Below are 20,098 nucleotides of genomic sequence, written 5' to 3'. Positions count from 1 at the left end.
AATTTTTCTCATCTTAAAAGTACAGTTCTGCGGCACAAACTTAACAGCATATAAGACCAAATAAGAGCACCTTGTAATAATAAGAATTAGGGGTGCTCTGATCAATCGGCCACCGATCGGTATCGGCCGATATCAGTGACAAAAAGAGCACAGTATCGATACCATCCAATACTTGCTCTAAAACACCGATCCCCTCTGTCGATCAGCTCCACTCCCGCTGCAGCATCCAGAACAAAGAGCATTTTCGAACAGCTTTAGATTGGTGGCGCATTTGGAGCCGAACACTTGGCAGGGTGTGGTGAGTTTGAGGTTCATGGTGTGATTATCCGTCAGGCAGCGGCTATAAAGCACTGTTCCCAACCCATTGTAGTGTGGACAAAATTTGGGAATGAGTACCGCCTCTGTATGGATTTTGCATCGGATTCCAGATGATATGTGACGAGCGTTTGCGCCGTACTTGAAAAGGCGTAGTGCACACTGATATTTTATCTTCTCTGCGGGCACAGAACAGGGAGTCGGCTGCATCTGAGCTTCAGAAGGCAGTGGATGCGGCTGGAGGGACCCAGCAGAGGTGGATAAACCTGCTTTTCATTCAGGTTTTCAGTTAATAATGTGAGAAGACTAGACATAAATGCATTGTGAAACACAAAACTTGAGCATATTGTTAATGATAAAACAATCATATTGGTTTTGTTTGGCTTGAAATAAGCTATGAAAATAAATGTTACAAAAATGAGTAGCTCTCGGCTATTTTCATTTTGTAAAAGTAGCTCTCACAAGAAAAGACCTTGGTGACCTCTAATATAGCCAATAATACATTTAAACATTTACACTGCATCTATGTAATCGGGATCAGTATCGGTATTGGCCGATGTCACTCATGGATTATCAGGATCGGTATTGGTAGCATAAAATCACTAATAAGAATATAAAAATAAATGTATCTGATGGAGAGCCATGTGGTTCATGAGTAAATATTGTAGTATTTAGCTTTCTATGCCTGATTTCTTACACAAGTTGGTTACTAGCCAAACTAGTGTAGTAGTTGTAGTGTAGTGTACTAGTATTTTTTATCCAAAATACTAAATCATGTAAGCACAACACTACATTTGTGGGCTCGTTGTTGATTGCTGTTTGTTTGTTTCTTTCGGCTTTTACGGAGTCGCCACAGCGGATCTCTTTGATCCACATACTGATTTTTGACTTCCTGATGAATACCGATGATGGTTACTAGTGGGGATTTGAACCGGAGTTGTCCGCTCTAAAGTCCAAAAGGCCATCTACTACACCACGACAGGCTCTCGTTGTTGATTGGTGTGATTTAAGCAATTCTTGCACTGGTCTGTGATAATTCACAGCATGTTTATCATTTGCTCTAACCGGCTGTTTATGGCAACAACAAAACAATACAAATAAAGCATTGTTTTATTATTATAAAGTTTAAATATTCTTTAAAGAGATGTAGCTGAGTGGCTCTCAGTGGTTATTACTACAGTGAGGAGGATTTAGAGAAACGCAAAGGCAGCCCAGAGCTGTAGTTTAGACTGAAGGTATGGATGAGCTTTAAACCTCTTTCAATCCCCTGAGTGCTTCTATGAGAGCACCTGGCGGGACCAACATCTGCCCTCCTAAATCCTAAATGTGTGAACGACTGCTGATATAGATGCCTCTTCATCCACATTCCACCTGCCATCGCTTTGACACTGAGGTTGTGATTGCAGAACGGACATCCAAACACCCACCCCCTCCACCAACATCATCATCAACATCATCATCTTCATAGTCATCCGCAACTCCCCCAACCGGGACTCAGTGAGCATCAGGAGCATCATCAGACTCAGCAGAATGAGGCAGTGGCAGATCTCATAGACTTAGACCTGGAAACGGTTTCTCAGGTAAGGTTGTTGTCTTGGTGTTTAAAACTTCCTTAGACAACCTGGCCGCTCCGGCTGTCATCGTTACCACCTCCTGACCCGTTTATGAATAAAACATGTAACCTTACTGTTGTCATAGCAACTAAGGGTAGAATTGGAGTGGCCATACCTGCATAATTGTTTGAAGACACAAAGGACAGAAAGGTTGGCATGCAGGTGTCGTCAAAAGGTGTTTTATATCCATGGAAACTATTTCTCATCTTTATGTTTTTTTTGTTTGCTAACCGATTCTCATCCCCAATTTATTGGACACAATTGTGTGTAAGATAATGGTAACGTAAGGGGACCTTTTATGCTCATTGAGTTGTGGACTCCTATAGAGCAGCTACACACAATAACCCGCAAAGAAAGCTTTATAGATCTTCCAGATTCTGCACCTCTTTGTGCAGCGTTCTCATGGATCCATGGCTCTGACCCCAAACGTTTAATTTATTACACCAACGGCCCGCCTCCAGGCATGCTCACAGTCCTGCGCACTCCCGAGGACTTCTGGATACGTAGGTCCGTGTTTACCTGAGTGCTGGCAATCTGTAGATTGCAGTGCTCCCGGAAACTGAGCGTTCAGAGCCATCCCAAACTTCTTTCAGGGCTCACTTCCAAATACGCAAACCTCATTATCTGAAACTTTGACATCATTTAATACAAGAATACAAACTTTAAACTGTAATTATAGCACAGGTGTTAATTGGAAGCTCAGAATTCATTTGCTTCACTTGGTTTTCCACAGTAGCAGAGATGGGCACAATGTTGTTTTGCAGCCCTGAAGGCATAGAGAACGTTAAGCGTACATACGTATGACGTCAGGTTCTCTGATTGGTTTATCGCTGCCAACGTACGTATTACGTCCCTGTGTGAGCGGGAAATGGTCCAACGCTCAGTCAAGCGGAGCTCTTACCGAAGTAGCACAAGAACATTTTTACAGATATATTTATAAATGTACACTGAAATGACGACTGAAAGGGAAAAAGAAACATTTACCATCATGGATGGCACATTTACTTTTAAATAGCATTCACAGAGCTACTATGGGGCCACACGGTGGCCGAATGGTTAGCATGCAGGCCACACAGTCAGGAGATCAGGAAGACCTGTGTTCGATTCTCCACTTGGGCATCACTGTGTGGAGTTTGCATGTTCTCCCCGTGCATGCGTGGGTTTCCTCCTTCTTTACTCCGGTTTCCTCTCATATTCCAAAAACATGCTGGGTTAATTGGTGACTCCAAATTGTCCATAGGTATGAATGTGAGTATATGTGCCCTGTGATGGGCTGGTGACCAGTCCAAGACAGCTGGGATAGGCTCCATCATAGCCCCTATGCAACCCTACTGAGGATAAGCAGCATAGAAAATAGATGGATAGCTACTGTTGTACTGCTTGCATTTCATTTCCCCCACATGTTTGAGTTCTAATACAGATGTAATTGACTGCCCGACTATTTTAAACTGATTAAATAAATAAGCAAGTAGCATTATCAGGAAGACACCAATACCTTGTTGTCAGAGAAACTAAATGAAAGGCATTGGAAAGTGTATTATTTTATTTATACGTTCAATTGCATTGTTCTGCAGCGTTATCATGAATATTTATCTTATTGCATTGCTGCATGATCTTCATCTCTTCTGCACAGCTACAATAGCCCATAACTCAACCTCCCATCCCCCAGAAACCAACGCTTCCTGTTCTGGTAAATCACCATCCAGGCCCATGAATGTAAAACACCATCCACACTGATTCCATTTTCTGATAGATGTAATATATATTTTTTAAAGAGCCTTCTGGTTTGTGTGTGATTGCAGAGAAAGAGAGTGGGAAGATATTCTAAGAACATTCATTATCTCTAAAGAAATTATCCGTATGCTCGATTTATGCAAATCTCGCACGGTGCATTCAAGCCCTTAAATTCCTTTACAACTAAAAATAGTTTGCTTCGCTTCTTGCTGGCCTTAAGATATTATTAATGCACAGACCGGACGGAGGGATAGAGAATAGAGAATTGATTCAGATCAAATAGAAAGCCTGGGGTCTTTTGATAGCAAGTCCCATCACTGATCCTCCACAATATGAGGACGTTAATGACGGGCCCACAGAGGCTGCTGGTTTGGACTTTGTCGTGGACAGATATCACTTTGGTAGGTATGTCATCATGATCATTTCATCTCATTCTGCCATCCCATCTCTGTTGTCTCCTCTCTGTTGCCTCCACAGTCATCAGGTAGGTTGCCACCCGCTTGTCGCATGCAGTGTGTCGTTTATGTTGGCATGCTAACCTGCACCAGACTGTGACGTCACAGCGTTGTTCGACAATTAAACCTGACTTCCAGTGTGTGCTTTGTGTGATTCTCAGAATATCAACCAATTGGAGCTTTTTGGAGACATGTCAACACCCCCTGACATAACGTCTCCATCGGTGAGTAGAAGCCATGCATGCACACCTCATGACTTATGTGGAAGTCTAAGAGGGTTTATTTTAATTTTGCAGACCCCGGCCTCCCCTGCTAACACCCTTGATCTGTCGCTAGGCCTACAGCCTCCCACGGAACTCTTTGCTCCCTTCAATCCTGCGTCTGTACCCTCAGGTATAAAACATGCACTTTTTTTTCAACCAGTTGTGGCAGCAATGCGGAGCATATGCAACTTCTGCCTCATTTACTTCACTGGGATGACAGGGGTATGCTGGAGTCTATCCTAGCTTACTTTGTTTGAGAGGCGGGGACTGTAGATCATTTAATACTAACCGCAAAGAAAGAAGAACAAATTTTGTTTTTGTTTTTTTAAATCATGGTTGTTTGTCTATATGTGCCCTGTGATTGGCTGGCGACCAGTCCAGGGTGTACCCCGCCTCTGGCCCGAAGAAAGCTGGGATAGGCTCCAGCACCCCCCGCGACCCTCGTGAGGAAAAAGCGGTATAAAATGAATGAATGAATGAATGAATGAATGAAATATACATCCATCCATCCATTTTCTATACCACTTATCCTCACTAGGGTTGCGGGTCACACATAAACTTTAACATGACGCTAGGGAGGATAAGTGGTATAGAAAATGGATGGATTGGATAGAAATGGATTTCCAAACAATCCTCCATTTCTCTTGCAGCTCAGTTAGGCGGTTGCTGTCAAGTTGCGTGACGTAGCAATGACACAACATAACCGCAATGATAAAAATATTAGCTTGATCAAATTCCACATTCTTATTGTAATTCCAAGGACTCTCCAACGTCATGGAGGCAGAAAATGCAACTGCCGCATAATATAAGAATGATGACACAGCTTCATGGACCCTTTGAAATCACATCAAAAGTGCAGACGTCAAACTGTCTGCGAGTCTTTAAATTGTGAAAATTGGTCAAGTAAAACCAGATGTACGATCGGTAATGTTCATAAAAGCAGTCGCTTTAAAAACAAAAGTAAACAGACAATGAAACTTGACACCACCTTCATATTGGTGGAAAAATGTCTGTCATCAATCAATTAACACATCAACAGGTATGGTTGCAGCGGAAAAGGAGGGAAGGTGAGCCAGCAGTGCCATCAAGTGGCCAAGTGACCTGGCTGTTCCCTCCATGCAACTGTCCTGATGTGGACAAAACATGAATGGCGCATACTATTTTTTGTGTGCATAGTTAATAGATTGGTATTGAGTGTATCATAATAGCTATTTGACCACATTTATCTTTCCTGTATGCCAAATTAATACATGATATATTTTATATTTGCATACTAAGCTATGAGAAGGTGTTATTACATGATATTACACTAAATACATTGCTTCCAAACACAAGTTTGAGTTTCTTCAGTGATTTTAGGCTCAATGTATTTAATACATTATGTCAAAATGACAAAAATAACAAATAACATATAAAAACTATGCTGGACTCCAAGGGGTTAATAATGATCAAAAAGCAGGTCATTTTTATCCAAGACAGCCCATAGGATGTGGGGAGAGTGGAAGTAAAAGGAACAGGATGTGATTAATAGGGAGGGATGGAATAGAAATGAAATGTTGATGAGGAGAGGAGGTGGCGTCGGCTGTGTGTTGAATATAAAACGCGTCATTAACTCGCTGACTCAGATGCTGCTGATTTACCTAGGAAAGAAGTGGCCTCAACCTCTCGCTAGCTAGTACTTCCCTGAATGAGACATGAGCGCACACTTTCTCCGCCCCGCTGTCAGTGAGGTGGAATGTCAACGAGAGAAGGCACGGGGGAGATGAGCAAGTGTGTAACACTATAGATGAGGCCTCCGCTGATGAATTTGAGCAATTTTAATGAGTGTGTTTCAATGAAACGATGCTGCCTCATTCTGGAGGTAATTATGGTAGTTCAGCGTGACCATGGAGAGATGCTACATTAGCTACACGCAGAAGTAGGGCAGCACTCTCTGGTGATGCATGGTTTATTATATATATATGTGTGTGTGTGTGTATGTAGAAGAAAAGCAGTGGATGTTTTAATTGCACCCTCACCTGCCTCGTTGAAGTGCTGCATCTTCTTCCTCCTCCATTCTTCACCAACAGGTTATGTGACAATGGGAGCGGTCCCCTCCGCACACTGGTCCCAGCAGGCTTTCGCCGCCCAGACGCCGCTGGCCTTCGGCGTCCAGTCCCCTATAGGTCCGGTGGCCCAGGTGCTGCCAGGCGGCCAGCCACTCATCTGGGGCCAGGCCAACATCTTCCCCGCCACCCAGCAACAGTGGGCGGCCATGGCAGCCGGAGCCTTCCCCCCAGCAGCATACCTCCCTGCCCAACAGGTGGGCACTCTGCCCACCGCCATGTTCCAGGCTCTCACCCCCGTCACCTCCATGACAACGACTGGCGAAACCCATTCAGGTGCAGGCGCGTCGGCTCTAGCTCCATCCGCGTCGTCGAGTCCGCAGCATGGGGAGCAGGCGAAAAAGATGGGCAAGGAGATGTTCAAGGTAAACTCCACACAGAGATGCCCAAACCGAGATTTGAAACCAGTTCTTCCCAAACTCTGGACTGTGTGGCCAACATGCTAACCACTTGTCCACCGTGCAGCCCGTTCTCATCTCATCAGCCGATAAAACATTTCCAAAATGTGTCTTGAGCTATTTCTTGGCCGAGTCACAGCCTTTCAATGTGTCTCATTCAGTAACCCTGTTTTGGGTTTCAGCCTTTCTTACCTTGGCCACGTCCCTGAGCAGCAAGATACTGCAACTATTACTTATGATCATCAGTGTACATGTTAATGTATGATCAGAGTGTGTATATCAAACGATGCAATGTTTTTAGAGGTTTTTTTTTTGAGGGGTTCATAATCAAAATAGGTGTATCCCAATGACAGCATTTTAAGATAGCTTAAATTCTTGTGTTATAATGCACAGAAGTAAAGAAATATGTGTTCATGTTTCACATAAGGACTGTGAATGAAAATTCCAAAAAAGTGCAGTCCCCCTTTAATAATTCCCAACTCATCCATCTCACAGTTGTGGCATATCAAGATCCTGATTAGTAGCTAGTCTTGAAAACAGGGTTATTGAACTGGTGACCACGCCTGTGAATGACAACATAGTTCATAGTTCAGTTTAATTTGGCCTCAAGACCAATTTACTTTAATAGCCCTGATCTAAGGACTTGGCCTCCGAACAGGCAGTCATGGATTGCAGACAAAAGTATGCAAAATGGAAGTAATGGCGGTGGTTGCTGGTAAAGGCCACTGTACCTTCAGCCACTTACCTTGATGGTGCCATGGAAGAATCGACTCCGAGTCATTGTGTTTACCTTATAAATCTGGTGTCTCCCTTTTAGGACTTTCAGTTGGCAAAGCCACCAGCGATGCCATCAAAGAAGGGCGAGCAGCCCAGCCTAACGGGGACCTCAGAGGCATTCAGTAGTTACTTCAGCCGCGTCGGCACGGCCCAGGACACGGACGACTGTGACGACTTTGATATCTCGCAGATGAACCTGACGCCAGTCACCTCCACGACGCCGTCCACCAACTCTCGTGAGCACTCCCTCCCTCCCTTGACCAACATTATCACCCATGTGACTCAGCTTTTCCTCCCTCAATCCTGAACCACAGCCCCCACCCCTGCTCCCCGCCAGAGCTCACCCACCAAATCGTCGGCCTCGCACGTCAGCGACCCACCAACGGATGCTACGGACCCCCCCACCGATGACTCGTTTGGAGAGGCTGAGGGCAGCCCGAGCCGGAGCGGAGAGGAAGATGCTGTAAGTTTTTGCATCACTATGAGGCAGGCATGTAGGGTGTGTGATTATGTGCAGGTTGATACATCACCACATATCATAGCAATACCCAGATGGCAATCATACCTATGGACACACAAGGGGAACCAAACCCAGGTCTTCCTGATCTCCTGACTGTGTGGCCGACATGCAAACCACTCGTTTACTGTGCGGCCGTGTCCAGCTCTAATTCATATTTATTTTCCAATTTTTAGTGGAGTGTAGAATTGCTGACCTTCTGTAGCTCTTTCTAACACCTTCCTCTTCTACCACTCTCTGCTGCGTACTCTCCAGGGCGTGAAGCATTCTCTCTCTTTTTTAGGCCATTTTAAGGGGAAAACAAAAGGAGAGCGAGAGAGGCTTTTACACGCCTGCAAATGTCACCAAGCCTCAATAACACAAAGAAGCTTTACACAACTACATCAAAAGTGTACAACAGCGGCGGTGCGGCACGGTGCGATGAAAAGGTCGCAAAAGAAAGACAAGTGATGATGGAGTGAAGGCAGGGAGGGAAAAAAAACAACAGCTTACCCATTTACCCATTTGTAATATTTTTACATATGAAAAAATGTGATTATGATCACTGATTGGCTGTAAGAAATCACGTGATTTTACTGCCTTATGATGAGATGCATGGCATTTGTCTTGCGTTATTTATTTATTTTATTTAATTACTACAAATTTTTATATTTTGTTGTCTCTGATCAGAGTCAAAATGTACCTTCTTTAGCAATGTACATCCTATATCAAGGTGGGGGACTGTTTTCCAATCAAAGGCTTATGGTAAATGTATGGGAAAATGTGATAGAACATCAAAAAAAGGATTATTATGATATATTATGAGCATTTTTTAAAGATTTTATTTGTCCGGTGGGCCGGATCAAGCACTTCCGTGGGCCATTTACCATAGGTTTCCAACCCCTGTCCTTAGATGATTACCTTTAACAACTTCCTTCCTCTTTACTTCCTTGTCACGTCCCTTCTGGTTAACCACCTGCAGTCTGACTTGTAGATGTTTTCTCTTTCCCTCCTTAATTCTTCACAATTTTCTTCTTTCCAACCTTATCTCCTCTTCCTGCTCCTTCATGGCCTCGCTGGTGCTTTTAGGCTTGTGGTTCTGAGTCGCCCTGCCCCAATGAGCCAACAGAGCCCAGCCCAGACCAGGCCAGTCCAGAGGCTGGGAGCTAGATAGCAACAGGGCAGGGTAGGTATAACCCCTCTCCTTCTCTTCACCAGATGTGGCCATCATTCATCTCATCTTATGTTTCCTCCAGTGGTGACATTTGTGTTAATGTTTCATTTTCACTGTGTGTCCTGATCTCGCATGTGTGAGTTTTGAGGCAAATCCACCGAGCATGATCATCACCTCACTGTCTCATCCTTTTGGTGATGGACGCAAGGACAATCTCACTCTAAGGAAGAAGTAGAACCAATACTTTGACTTTGTCTCCCACTTCTATATTGGTGCTGTTGACACAGAACAGCGACTGAACCCCACATGAGCAAGCACTTTGCTGACAGAGGAAAGGAATCAACCTCAAACAGAACCACCTCCTCAAATATCTCAGGGAAAATTGCTTTTTTGGTTCCCTTCATAGAGAACAAGACACATTAGCAAAAACGTTTATGACGGAGGCGAGGAAGAAACTCTCTCTAAGGAAAAAACTTCACAGGTTTGTCCCACTTCTCCAACATGCCACTTTTTCATTCCCCAATTCCAAGTCAGAGCAGCCACAAAGTCAGCGTTCATTAACTGAGGCTGCACTTTCATAGACGGAGACAAGGAAATAACCAGCCAGCCTTTGCAGGCAGCATAAAAGAGGGCTTTTGAGTTGTCTTTTAGGTGGCGCCACAACCACACTAGGTTGACAAACTCTTCCCAAAAAAGACCCTCCGCCATCCGGTGTCCTCACCCGCTTGCTTCCAGACGGTGGCTCTTTAATGATAGCTGCTGGCGCTCAGTCACAAGAAAAAGGCGGCAAAGGTTTTGTTTTCATCAGCTAATTCCGGGCTGCCAAGATTAATGACCGCCCCCACCTAATTGGCATTAATTAAAAACCCAAGAAGCCTCCTACCTCACTACCAACCCCCTCACTCCAGGAGAAGAGTGGATGGCAACCCATCCTCTTGTCTTCAGAGAGTCTGGAAGCTGAAGGGCAGCAGGTGGAGTTGGGGGAAGCGGGGGGGGTGGCTAAGTGGTAAATCTGGCGGGCGAGATGGAGTGTTTTGGCCAGAGGCTCTGAGTTGTTCCTCTGTTGGAGGTGGGCAGCTTTGGTGACGCTCCAATGATGTTCCTCCCATATGGTGTTTACTTGCTTGATCACGTCGACTTTAGACACACACACACCTGCTTATTAGGCCCATTTATCCTTGCAACAAGCACACCTGTGATTGATACTGTAACCAACTGCGCTCATATCACAGCCAAAATGTGTGTGTGTGTGTCTGTCTCAGTGCAGTCATGAGAGAGGGGGTTATTTCGGGGGTCGTCCAGAGTGAGAGCCTCTCGAGCCTCGCCAGTGAAATGACCCGCCGCAGCAACGGTTCACTGAACAATCTCATTTCGCTGCTCTTGTCCAGGTCCTGATGCCAACAACTCTCCGCATCTAGACAGCACCCCCCACCACCCTCAGACCCCTCCACACACACACACACACACACACACACACACACTTGGGCATTTTATTAGAAACACTGTTTTAATGCCTGACTACCTTTAATGACATACTTTGTTATTATAGTATATCTTTTCAAAGGACACAGCAATGTATACAAAATATAAAAAGAATAGAAATTAAACAAGCGCGCAGACCTCACAGCTAGGAGACCAGGGTTCAATTCCACCCTCGGCCATCTCTGTGTGGAGTTTGCATGTTTGCATGGGTTTTCTCCGGGTACTCCGGTTTCCTCCCACATTCCAAAAACATGCTAGGTTAATTGGCGACTCCAAATTGTCCATAGGTATGAATGTGAATGTGAATGGTTGTTTGTCTATGTATATGTGCCCTGTGATTGGCTGGCGACCAGTCCAGGGTGTACCCCGCCTCTCGCCCGAAGACAGCTGGGATAGGCTCCAGCACCCCCCACGACCCTCGTGAGGAAAAGCGGTAGAAAATGAATGAATGAATAGAAATTAAACATTTTGAGGCTAAAAGCAGGAAATTACTTTATTGCCACCGTTCCAGAACTCAGATCGGTTGGCTTAACATTAGCCAAAATTCTGACCCTTCCATCTGTGTTTAATCAGCCCATAAAACTTTATTGCACTTTGAAATCAGCAAACAAGTGCTTAAACCAAACTCAACAGTATCGCTCTGCTGTAGTAGCAAAACATTTTCAAGGTCAAATCTGTGCTCATGTCCCAGTCTTGGTTCTGTCCGGACCATCTGCCCTGTTGTGATCTTTTGTCAGTATGGTTTTTATTAGGGGTACAACATACAGAAAGTTCAGTTTTTCGATACAAAATGTCGATATTGGCTGATTTCACACATGGATGATCGGTTGATACCAGTCAAGTGTTTGGAAAAGAAACCAGACAATGTTTTGGTAATGTACCTGCAAATTTTTCAATTGCCTGAGTATACACATGAACAACCTGAGCATTCCTTTGTACTTTGACCTCTGGGTCGCCATCAGATGTGACACACTTAGTGTCACACTTGTCCAAAACCAAATGACCTGACGTCCATTCTGTGGTATTTTGTATATGAGTTGTATTATTTGCTGTTTGATTGCCCCTTGGTTGCAGTGAACATTCATTCAGTCCACACTATTCACTCAGAACACTGTCTCAGAGCGTGCAAACAGGCTCTTAGAGGGAACATTGGTCTTGAAGCTGAGCTCCAGTAGGGCCAGTTGGCAGTGTGCTGCCGAGATGATGCAGGGTGACACTGCAGGATGATGTTGCAGGCTTGTAGTTTCCGCTAGTCGCCTCGCTCTGAGCAACTGTCTGGGGGGCTGGCAGTAGCATTCTGCTAACCGTCACAATTGCCAGTGCTTCAGCCCTCACAGACGGAACTCATTCATTCATTCATTCATTCATTTTCTACCGCTTATCCTCATGAGGGTCGCGGGGGTGCTGGAGCCTATCCCAGCTGTCTTCGGGCGAGAGGCGGAGTACACCATGGACTGGTCGCCAGCCAATCACAGGGCACATATAGACAAACAACCATTCACACTCACATTCATACCTATGGACAATTTGAAGTCATCAATTAACCTAGCATGTTTTTGGAATGTGGGAGGAAACCGGAGTACCCGGAGAAAACCCACGCATGCACGGGGAGAACATGCAAACTCCACACAGAGATGACCGAGGGTGGAATTGAACCCAGTTCTCCTATCTGTGAGGTCTGCGCGCTAACCACTCGACACTGACGGAACTGGGTGAATGAAACTGAGCAGCATTTGAAGCTGGTCTTGTGTCTGCCTCATTTGTTAAAATCTTATTATTTCCTTTGCTATTTAGTGCAGGTGATGCAGTGTCATGGAAGTCATTGCCACAGAAAACTATAGCTTCTTTTTTAAGTGTAATTTTGTTGTTTCCATTCCTAAAAGTCATACAAACTACCAAAATAACTGACTGAATTTTTAAGGTACAGCTACAATGGTAAGAGAGATCGCAGTCCATTGATTGGTCGTTCCTTATGGGGTTAGCTTTGATTGTTTCCTGTAATCTTCTGGATCCACAAAACAAAAATACAAACATGCAGTCACATGGCGGCTCCTGCAATGGGTTGTGTACATTTCTAGTTATTTACTTTGTGGTGTGTGTGTGTGTTAATTTCATCAGTGGGTTACTTCAGCCCCTTTCACACAACCTGCTGAAGCTGGCAATTGTGTGACACAGAACGGGCAAAGCCTGAATTTGACAGCTTTTGAGGTAATATGAGAGTTCTAACAGCCATGGCTGTGTGAAAGGGTATTCTGCCGTGGTGCGATCGGAGAATGAAGTGTAATGTCAGATACTCACTTCTCATGGCATGTTGCGTTGAAAACGATTGTCACTGTTTTGTTGGGTTCTGTGTGAACAACACAGACAAATAAACCGTCTCAGATCCACCAATTTTCCGCATCTGTGTGAAAGAGGCAACTTTGACGTTCACCAATGACACAGCTGTCCTCAAGGTGGAAACTCCAACTGTATTACTGTGTCAAAGGGTTCCTTTTCAAATGCAATTGACCTGCATTGCTTGATTGAAACATGCCTTTAGAGAGCGCTGTCACATCCCCATAAATTCCCCGCCTCTGCATTCTTCTCACACTCGCTATCCATTCAGTGGTGTGTCTTGGTGCGTGTGTGGGAGCGTCCAAACTCACAATCACTTTGCTGAGTGAGAGAAGTCCTCCACAACATAATAGGCCGGCCCTGCCATCAAGCTGTCTGCACAGCAGATGGAGTGGGCGACTGTAATTATATGTACAATAATAAGCAGCCCATTGTGAGTGACTGCAGCTGCTTCGCTTTGACGCTCCATCATCCTCGCTTGTCCTCCGGCTTGCTTGCAGCGGGATGAGTCACAACTGTTCTTTCAAGACGGAAATTTTATATCTTGGATAGCCCATGCTTCTGGAGGGATGAGCGCCGGCTGGAGCACAAGGACACATGAACATAGAAACGTATCAAGTTAATGAGCAGGACTCTGAAGATGCTGAGAGAAAGGATGGGTCGCTTAGAGGATTGTGTGCTACTGCCATCTGGTGGTCACATTAGGAACACTAAGGTTTTTTGTTTTTTTTTTAATGATCATACATTCATATGAACTTTAGAATCAAATGACTTTTGTAGTTGTCACAATGTAAACCATTGTCTACCTGCACAAAAACTGTTTCATAATACTTCATATTCAAGTGTATCCATTTTCCTTGTTTAGACCTCAATTTTGCTCCACTTATTGTGTCTTTTCCACATATTACTTTCTTCAGGTTTGTGATTATAGCAAGGGTTTATAGCGCCATCTGTTGTTTGTTTACTATGCACTGGACAAGCCTGCGGATGTGTTCATTTAGTTATTGTTATTGAAAATGTAATGTATTAACGCTTAGCCACATGTTAATTCACATGTACTTTTTAAACTTATTTTTAATTATTTTTTTATTATTTAATATTTAATATAATTATCTTTAAACTATAGGCACATGTTAAATTGTTATACCTTTGTATGCCATTTTTAAAAAATATTTTATGAAAATATTACTTTGTTATATGTAATTATTGTGCTTTTTTGTATTGTGTATTTTTTCAAGTACACCTCGATAAATATATTTTATTACATTAATTACAGGAATATAAAATAAAAAAATTTAAAAATTAAATGTCTCCGTAGGAATATTTGCTATACATGCAGGAGGTGGAGGTGTTTTACGTTATAAATTATAAAGTTTATTCCACAAAAAAAGAAAAAAATAATAATATTTAGTTTTTGGTTGTCTTCCACAGAAGGTGAAGGACCCTCTCTACGCCCAGATTAACAAAGGGAAGAAATAAAGAGACACACACCAGGAAGGCGGCCCGGACCAGCACTGAGAAGAGTGGAGGAGAAGCTTCATTTCTCTGTGTGAAAGTGTACGTGAATGTGTGTGTGTGTGAGTGTTTGTGCCATCTACTCCCATCAAGAGTCATTCCTTCCTCCCCAGTATCCCTTCATAAAGGACAAGTATTGACACAGATCCAGTTTTCCCTACCTTGTCCTCTCCTCTGCCGTCGTCTCGCCTCACTCCCAGCCTTACTGTCCTTTCCATCTTTGTCATCACGTTGCTTCCTTCTGCCTCCTGGACAGTGACTTTGCTGCAATAAGGCGGGTCGGAATCGAGCGGTGCCTCCATGTCTCTTGACAAAAAACATGACACACACATAAACATGGTATAAAGTGTGGACTTTGTCGTGGAGATGGACTCTGCAGGGCCTGTCTTTGGAATTTTAATTGGTTGGACTTGTGCAGAAACTCTGGGAGCTACTCACTCGCCACACACACACACACACACACACAGTTGGACATGCACTGGCCTAATGTGTCTCATCGCAGACAAAGACTAAAAGGACCAGAAAATGTGAAGGATCCGCACCCCAAGAGCAACCATGGTGACATTCTCTATAGCTTTTGTACAATACTAATGACAGAAAAAAACTACGAAAACAGTACATTTGGAAGAAAAAAAAATATTTTATAATTCAAATGAAAGCCACAATGTGGGGTTCAGCTCTGTAGGGTGTTGTAGAGTGGCTTCAGCGGCATCTTGATCATGGGATTGGCCATTTTGTAAATAAACATCAGCACCATCACTCCTACCAGTACTGTACTACTGCTACAGTAGTACTGTACAACAGTGCATCGGACCCATGTGCCATCAAATAGGGAGGCTTCCAGTTATGCAAATTCTTAATCCAAGCAATAGCGACACGTGTTTTCCCTGCTTTTGCTTGTCCTCATTTTCCCCTTCTCAAAATTACAGTTCACCTGCACCGTACCAACCATATATTCCTCTCATGCAGCTCACCCCCCTTTAAAATACAGTGGAACCTCTAAAGTTGAACACTTCACTTGTCAAACAAATGTAGATTTTTGCTACAAATATTTTACGAAAGTCAATCTGCTACTTGATGAGTTTTACAGGTTTTTTTTTAATGAGTTTTACATATTTACTTGTTAAGTTTTATGTTAGTAAGTTTTACTATATTAATATTACTATTTTTCTTTACATTTCTACTTAATACGGTTCACCTTTTTCATTAAGTTGTACGTTGTAACAAAAATCGGAACATGATGGTGCATCTGTGGCAGAAAGGTTGCCATAACAGACTCGTTTATGTTCAAATAGAACTCATGCAGTGAAAAAAGTGAAATGGATTAAGTTAAAACTTACAACGTGCATTTCAAGTAAACGAGTAACTCATTACGGAAAAATACATGAAAACGCAAACCTTCGGGGTGTCAGCTTAGAAAGAACTGTTTTTGGATTTTTCATTAGCTTTTCTTGCCTTGTGTGGGTGTTTTTAAGTGACTTTACTCACACCAAGTACCTTTTGAAACATATTTTGGCTCATTAGCTTGCCTGAGGTGAATTAAACATGAATAATTCAGCAAAGGAAAATTTGAATTAAATTTCTGGGGTACACCCTGGACAATTGGACAATTTGGAGTCACCAATTAACCTAGCATGTTTTTGGAATGTGGGAGGAAACCGGCGTACCTGGAGAAAACCCATGCAAACTCCACACAGAGATGCCCAACAGAGGATTCAAACCCAGGTCTTCCCAATTTCCAGATTGTGTGGCCTACATGCATAATAACAATAATCATAATGGAATATTCATCCCCAGTAACCACATAATTTCTCTTTGCATTATTTCTTCCGAGGACAACTGACCAGCTTCCCAGATGGTCTAACTTTAGAGGCGCTCCTGTCGTCATACTAATCCACTACGTCTTCATCCAGTGACTCCCTGTTTCATGGCCAGAGTCTTCCTCACATCACTCATTTTGGGACCCTTGTGTTGATTAACAAGCCACTGCTGTTATGAGCAAAGACAAAAAAGGGAAGCGGAACATTTCTAGAGTTTACCTCAACTAACATTTTCTTAATGTAACATTGATACAGTACATTATTTTTTATCTTTATGAATATACAGTATGACATTCAACAGTGGCTTTTTTTAGATGATTTCTTTTTTTTTTTTGGTTGTTTTTGTTATTTGGTTTGGGTTATTTCTTGATTTCCATATACTGACCATGTATTACTGTTCCAAATAAACACATCCCAATTATGCTCTTGTTGTTGTCATTTGTAAGTACGTGTGAAAGTGTGTGTCTGTGTGTGTGTGTGAGTGCGGTGCAAAGGTGACCCTCCCTCCCTGGGTTAATGTGGCCCATTCTGTGGCTGTAATTTAACACACTCCTAATGGCGCATCAAATTGTGCTGCGGTGGTGACGTCTTGCAAGCTGTCACTACAATGCTTCGTCTTCCTCGTCCTCTTTCTTCTTTTAGAAGCATTACCGTCTAAAGCTAGTATATGTGTAGACATGGATATAAGCGTGTGATATAAATAAAATAAAAGATAAATAATAAATACAAGTTGAAGCTAATTAAAAGAGCTGAGCTATGAAAGTGGGGGGAAAATATTTATGTACTTTTTCTAAAGGGATCCATTTGAGTCCTCAGGGCCATGAGTGGGAATTTTTGATATTCAGTCATGCCTCGCTACACCACAGTTCAAATACTGCAGTTTTTGAAAAAACTATAATGAATAAATGATCAATGTTGGCCCAAGTCGTATTTTCAAGTTTTTGGCCAGAGAAAGCTAGCTTGTACTGGACCTTGTCATCAGGGTGAAATTGAAAAGCCCACAAATCATGTCCAGTTTGGGCTTCTGGTCTTTTTGGTCTGATACTTGACAAGTAAGATCCATTGAGTTTCATGACTTCATCATGTTTGACCAATCAATGAATGAAAAATGTTGACCTGGGCAAAAAAAATAAGCGACCTAAGTCACCCTCTTGGCATTGGCCATTGTCCTAGGGCATAAAGAGCATCATCATTTCAATGAAGGATTTGGGCCATTTTACCAGAGATTGCCATCATTTACGCCCAAAACTAATTTTTGTCAAAAAACTGACTTGGGTCATTACTTTAAGTAACATCAGTGTTGCCAACATCTTGGCAACACATTTTTTTCAAAAGCAACAAACCTAGCGACTTTTTCTGAGGTTTCTAAGCATTTGGGGACTTAAAAATGAAAGCATGTATTGTTCTGCAGGTTCTGTTGTCACTGATGTCCGCCCTGCCCCAAAGCAGTCACGAGCCATCAGTGCAGAGTCAGCTACCGCAGCACACTTAGCATAATTGGGCTCTACACGTCCATGAAGCACGCATGCCGAGGCGCTATGTCACTGGGGTAGCTCTCGTCCTGTTTTACAGAGCAGGATCTAAAACATACAATTTTCTTAATCTTTGTTAAATTACCACTCATTCAGACTCACTAACCGGTCAGTGTATCAGAACATGTGATGGAACAAGTTAAACAAGCAATCCTAACTCCAAGATCAAATATGGAGGCATGTCCCGATTTCATTATTATGCCTTCTAGACTGTGGAGAGGCACTGGTCAAGAAAAAAATGTAAAATTATTTTATTTTGATGAAGTGATGGCCAATTTTAAATGAACAAACCATCAATCAAGTTTATTTGTAGTTGTAAAGGTAATGCAACTGAATGCAACCTGCTGAATGCCAAATAAGCCCCTCTACCTGCCCACACGCAAAACTTTAAATTATTATTATTTATTCTAAATTATTTAAATTATTTGTACAAATTACTGTTTACACTGTACATTGTTCATATTTGATGTCATCTATTTATTCTCCACATTATTTTTTAATATTTATTATTATACAGGAGCCAGGCAACGACATTTTGTTGGCAATTTCACTGCTGTGTTATTGTCTATCTATCTATCTATCTATCTATCTATCTATCTATCTATCTATCTATCTATCTATCTATCTATCTATCTATCTATCTATCTATCTATCTATCTATCTATCTATCTATCTATCTATCTATCTATCTATCTATCTATCTATCTATCTATCTATCTATCTATCTATGTATCTATCTATCTATCTATCTATCTATCTATCTATCTATCTATCTATCCATCCATCCATCCATCCATCCATCCATCCATCCATCCATCCATCCATCCATCCACCTACTAGATAATGCTTTTGTTCTACAGTATCTGTTACGTCGCATGCATATAATATGCAAATTAGCCAATGACATCATCTAGCAACTTCTAGGACAGACAATAGTTACGTATGTACTTGTCTTACTGAGGAGGTGGAAACAGTGCATGACATTACATCACATTACCATCACATTGGATGGAGTCCGACATGGCATGTCCAACATGACAGAGTCGAAATTCATTTACTGATTTATTAGGGGCAATGCATTGCATTGATAAACATCTGCAATCAATACAGATGTAAATATGCCAGATTATAGCACTGCTGCTAGTTTCCATCTGTCGTCTCCTGTAGAGGTCTTACCTTAAAATAATTTATCCTCCTATTCGGTGTAGAAGTGGTACATTTTGGGCTTTTTATATTGTCTTTCTTCTGCACTCCACTTGAAACCCTTTTCTTAAGTTTATAATCAATCACCAATTGGAGGCTAACGAGGTAGCTATCTAGCATGCTATGGCTGTCTCTTGGCCCTGCAGTGATCCTGTAGCCTGCACATTGGCAATGAATAACAAGAGTATAAAGGTGACTCAACATGGCTCAAGTAATAATATGAAAAAAAACATACTTATAAAGTAATGGAAACATGTTTACTCTGCTCTAAATATACAAATATTAATTTTTTTTAATCCTACCTTATGGAAATTCAGTTACCGCAGTAGGGTCTGGAACAAGTGAACCACAACCAACAAGGGACGACAGAAATAATAATGATGCAAATCACTATTGTAATTTGACATACACTGCACATATTTCACATTGTTAAAATAAGTTCATATAGAGGATGACAATGTCCTGAAAATGTGTGTGTGTGACTGCTATGTTATGTATGTTATATTACACCTGCCTGCTTACACAGTGTCTTATTCTGTGTAACCATCCTGGAATGTTGCTCAACCTCTTCTCTTGTTTTCTTACGTCTCACACAATAAAAGTCACAAAAAAATTAAGAAAAAAAAAGCACTCAAATCATCTGTTATTTCCTCATAATATCATAATATTCCACAGTCTTTGTTTATCACAGCAATCATATTGCGTATTTACTGAATTTAAAAAACACACAACTTCTGAGGCAGTGGCAAGGTTTCACAACAGTGACTCACTCATGGCGTGAACACCAGCCCGGTCACATTCCTCCAGGGTGGAAAAAAAAGCATCCAACCACGTTTGACAATCCGTCTGTAAATGCTGACAATCGACCAGTTGCCGACTCGT

General features: G+C 42.4%; 1 protein-coding gene across 8 annotated transcripts in view; it reads left to right on the top strand.

Moving 5' to 3' along the window:
* dab1a (DAB adaptor protein 1a) overlaps window positions 1-16,891 on the top strand; it is a 206,394-nt gene extending 189,503 nt beyond the window's left edge. For 5 of the 8 annotated variants that reach the window (XM_058072455.1, XM_058072452.1, XM_058072454.1 and 2 more), the window contains 7 exons: window positions 4,279-4,341; window positions 4,414-4,510; window positions 6,450-6,850; window positions 7,701-7,896; window positions 7,975-8,123; window positions 9,246-9,342; window positions 14,578-16,891. In XM_058072455.1, the coding sequence (XP_057928438.1) occupies window positions 4,279-4,341; window positions 4,414-4,510; window positions 6,450-6,850; window positions 7,701-7,896; window positions 7,975-8,123; window positions 9,246-9,326 (987 nt within the window). In that variant the 3' untranslated portion in view covers window positions 9,327-9,342; window positions 14,578-16,891. Of the gene's footprint in view, window positions 1-1,721; window positions 1,896-4,278; window positions 4,342-4,413; window positions 4,511-6,449; window positions 6,851-7,700; window positions 7,897-7,974; window positions 8,124-9,245; window positions 9,343-14,577 lie in introns of all 8 variants that reach the window. The other 3 variants (XM_058072449.1, XM_058072448.1, XM_058072450.1) reach the window with 2 other exon arrangements.
* The last annotated feature ends 3,207 nt before the right edge of the window (window positions 16,892-20,098 follow it).

The sequence above is a fragment of the Doryrhamphus excisus genome, chromosome 5 (genome assembly GCF_030265055.1).
Source record: "Doryrhamphus excisus isolate RoL2022-K1 chromosome 5, RoL_Dexc_1.0, whole genome shotgun sequence".
Lineage (NCBI taxonomy): Eukaryota > Metazoa > Chordata > Actinopteri > Syngnathiformes > Syngnathidae > Doryrhamphus > Doryrhamphus excisus.
The sequence above is the reverse complement of the archived record's forward strand: the minus strand, read 5'-3'. Positions and strand labels throughout refer to the sequence as shown.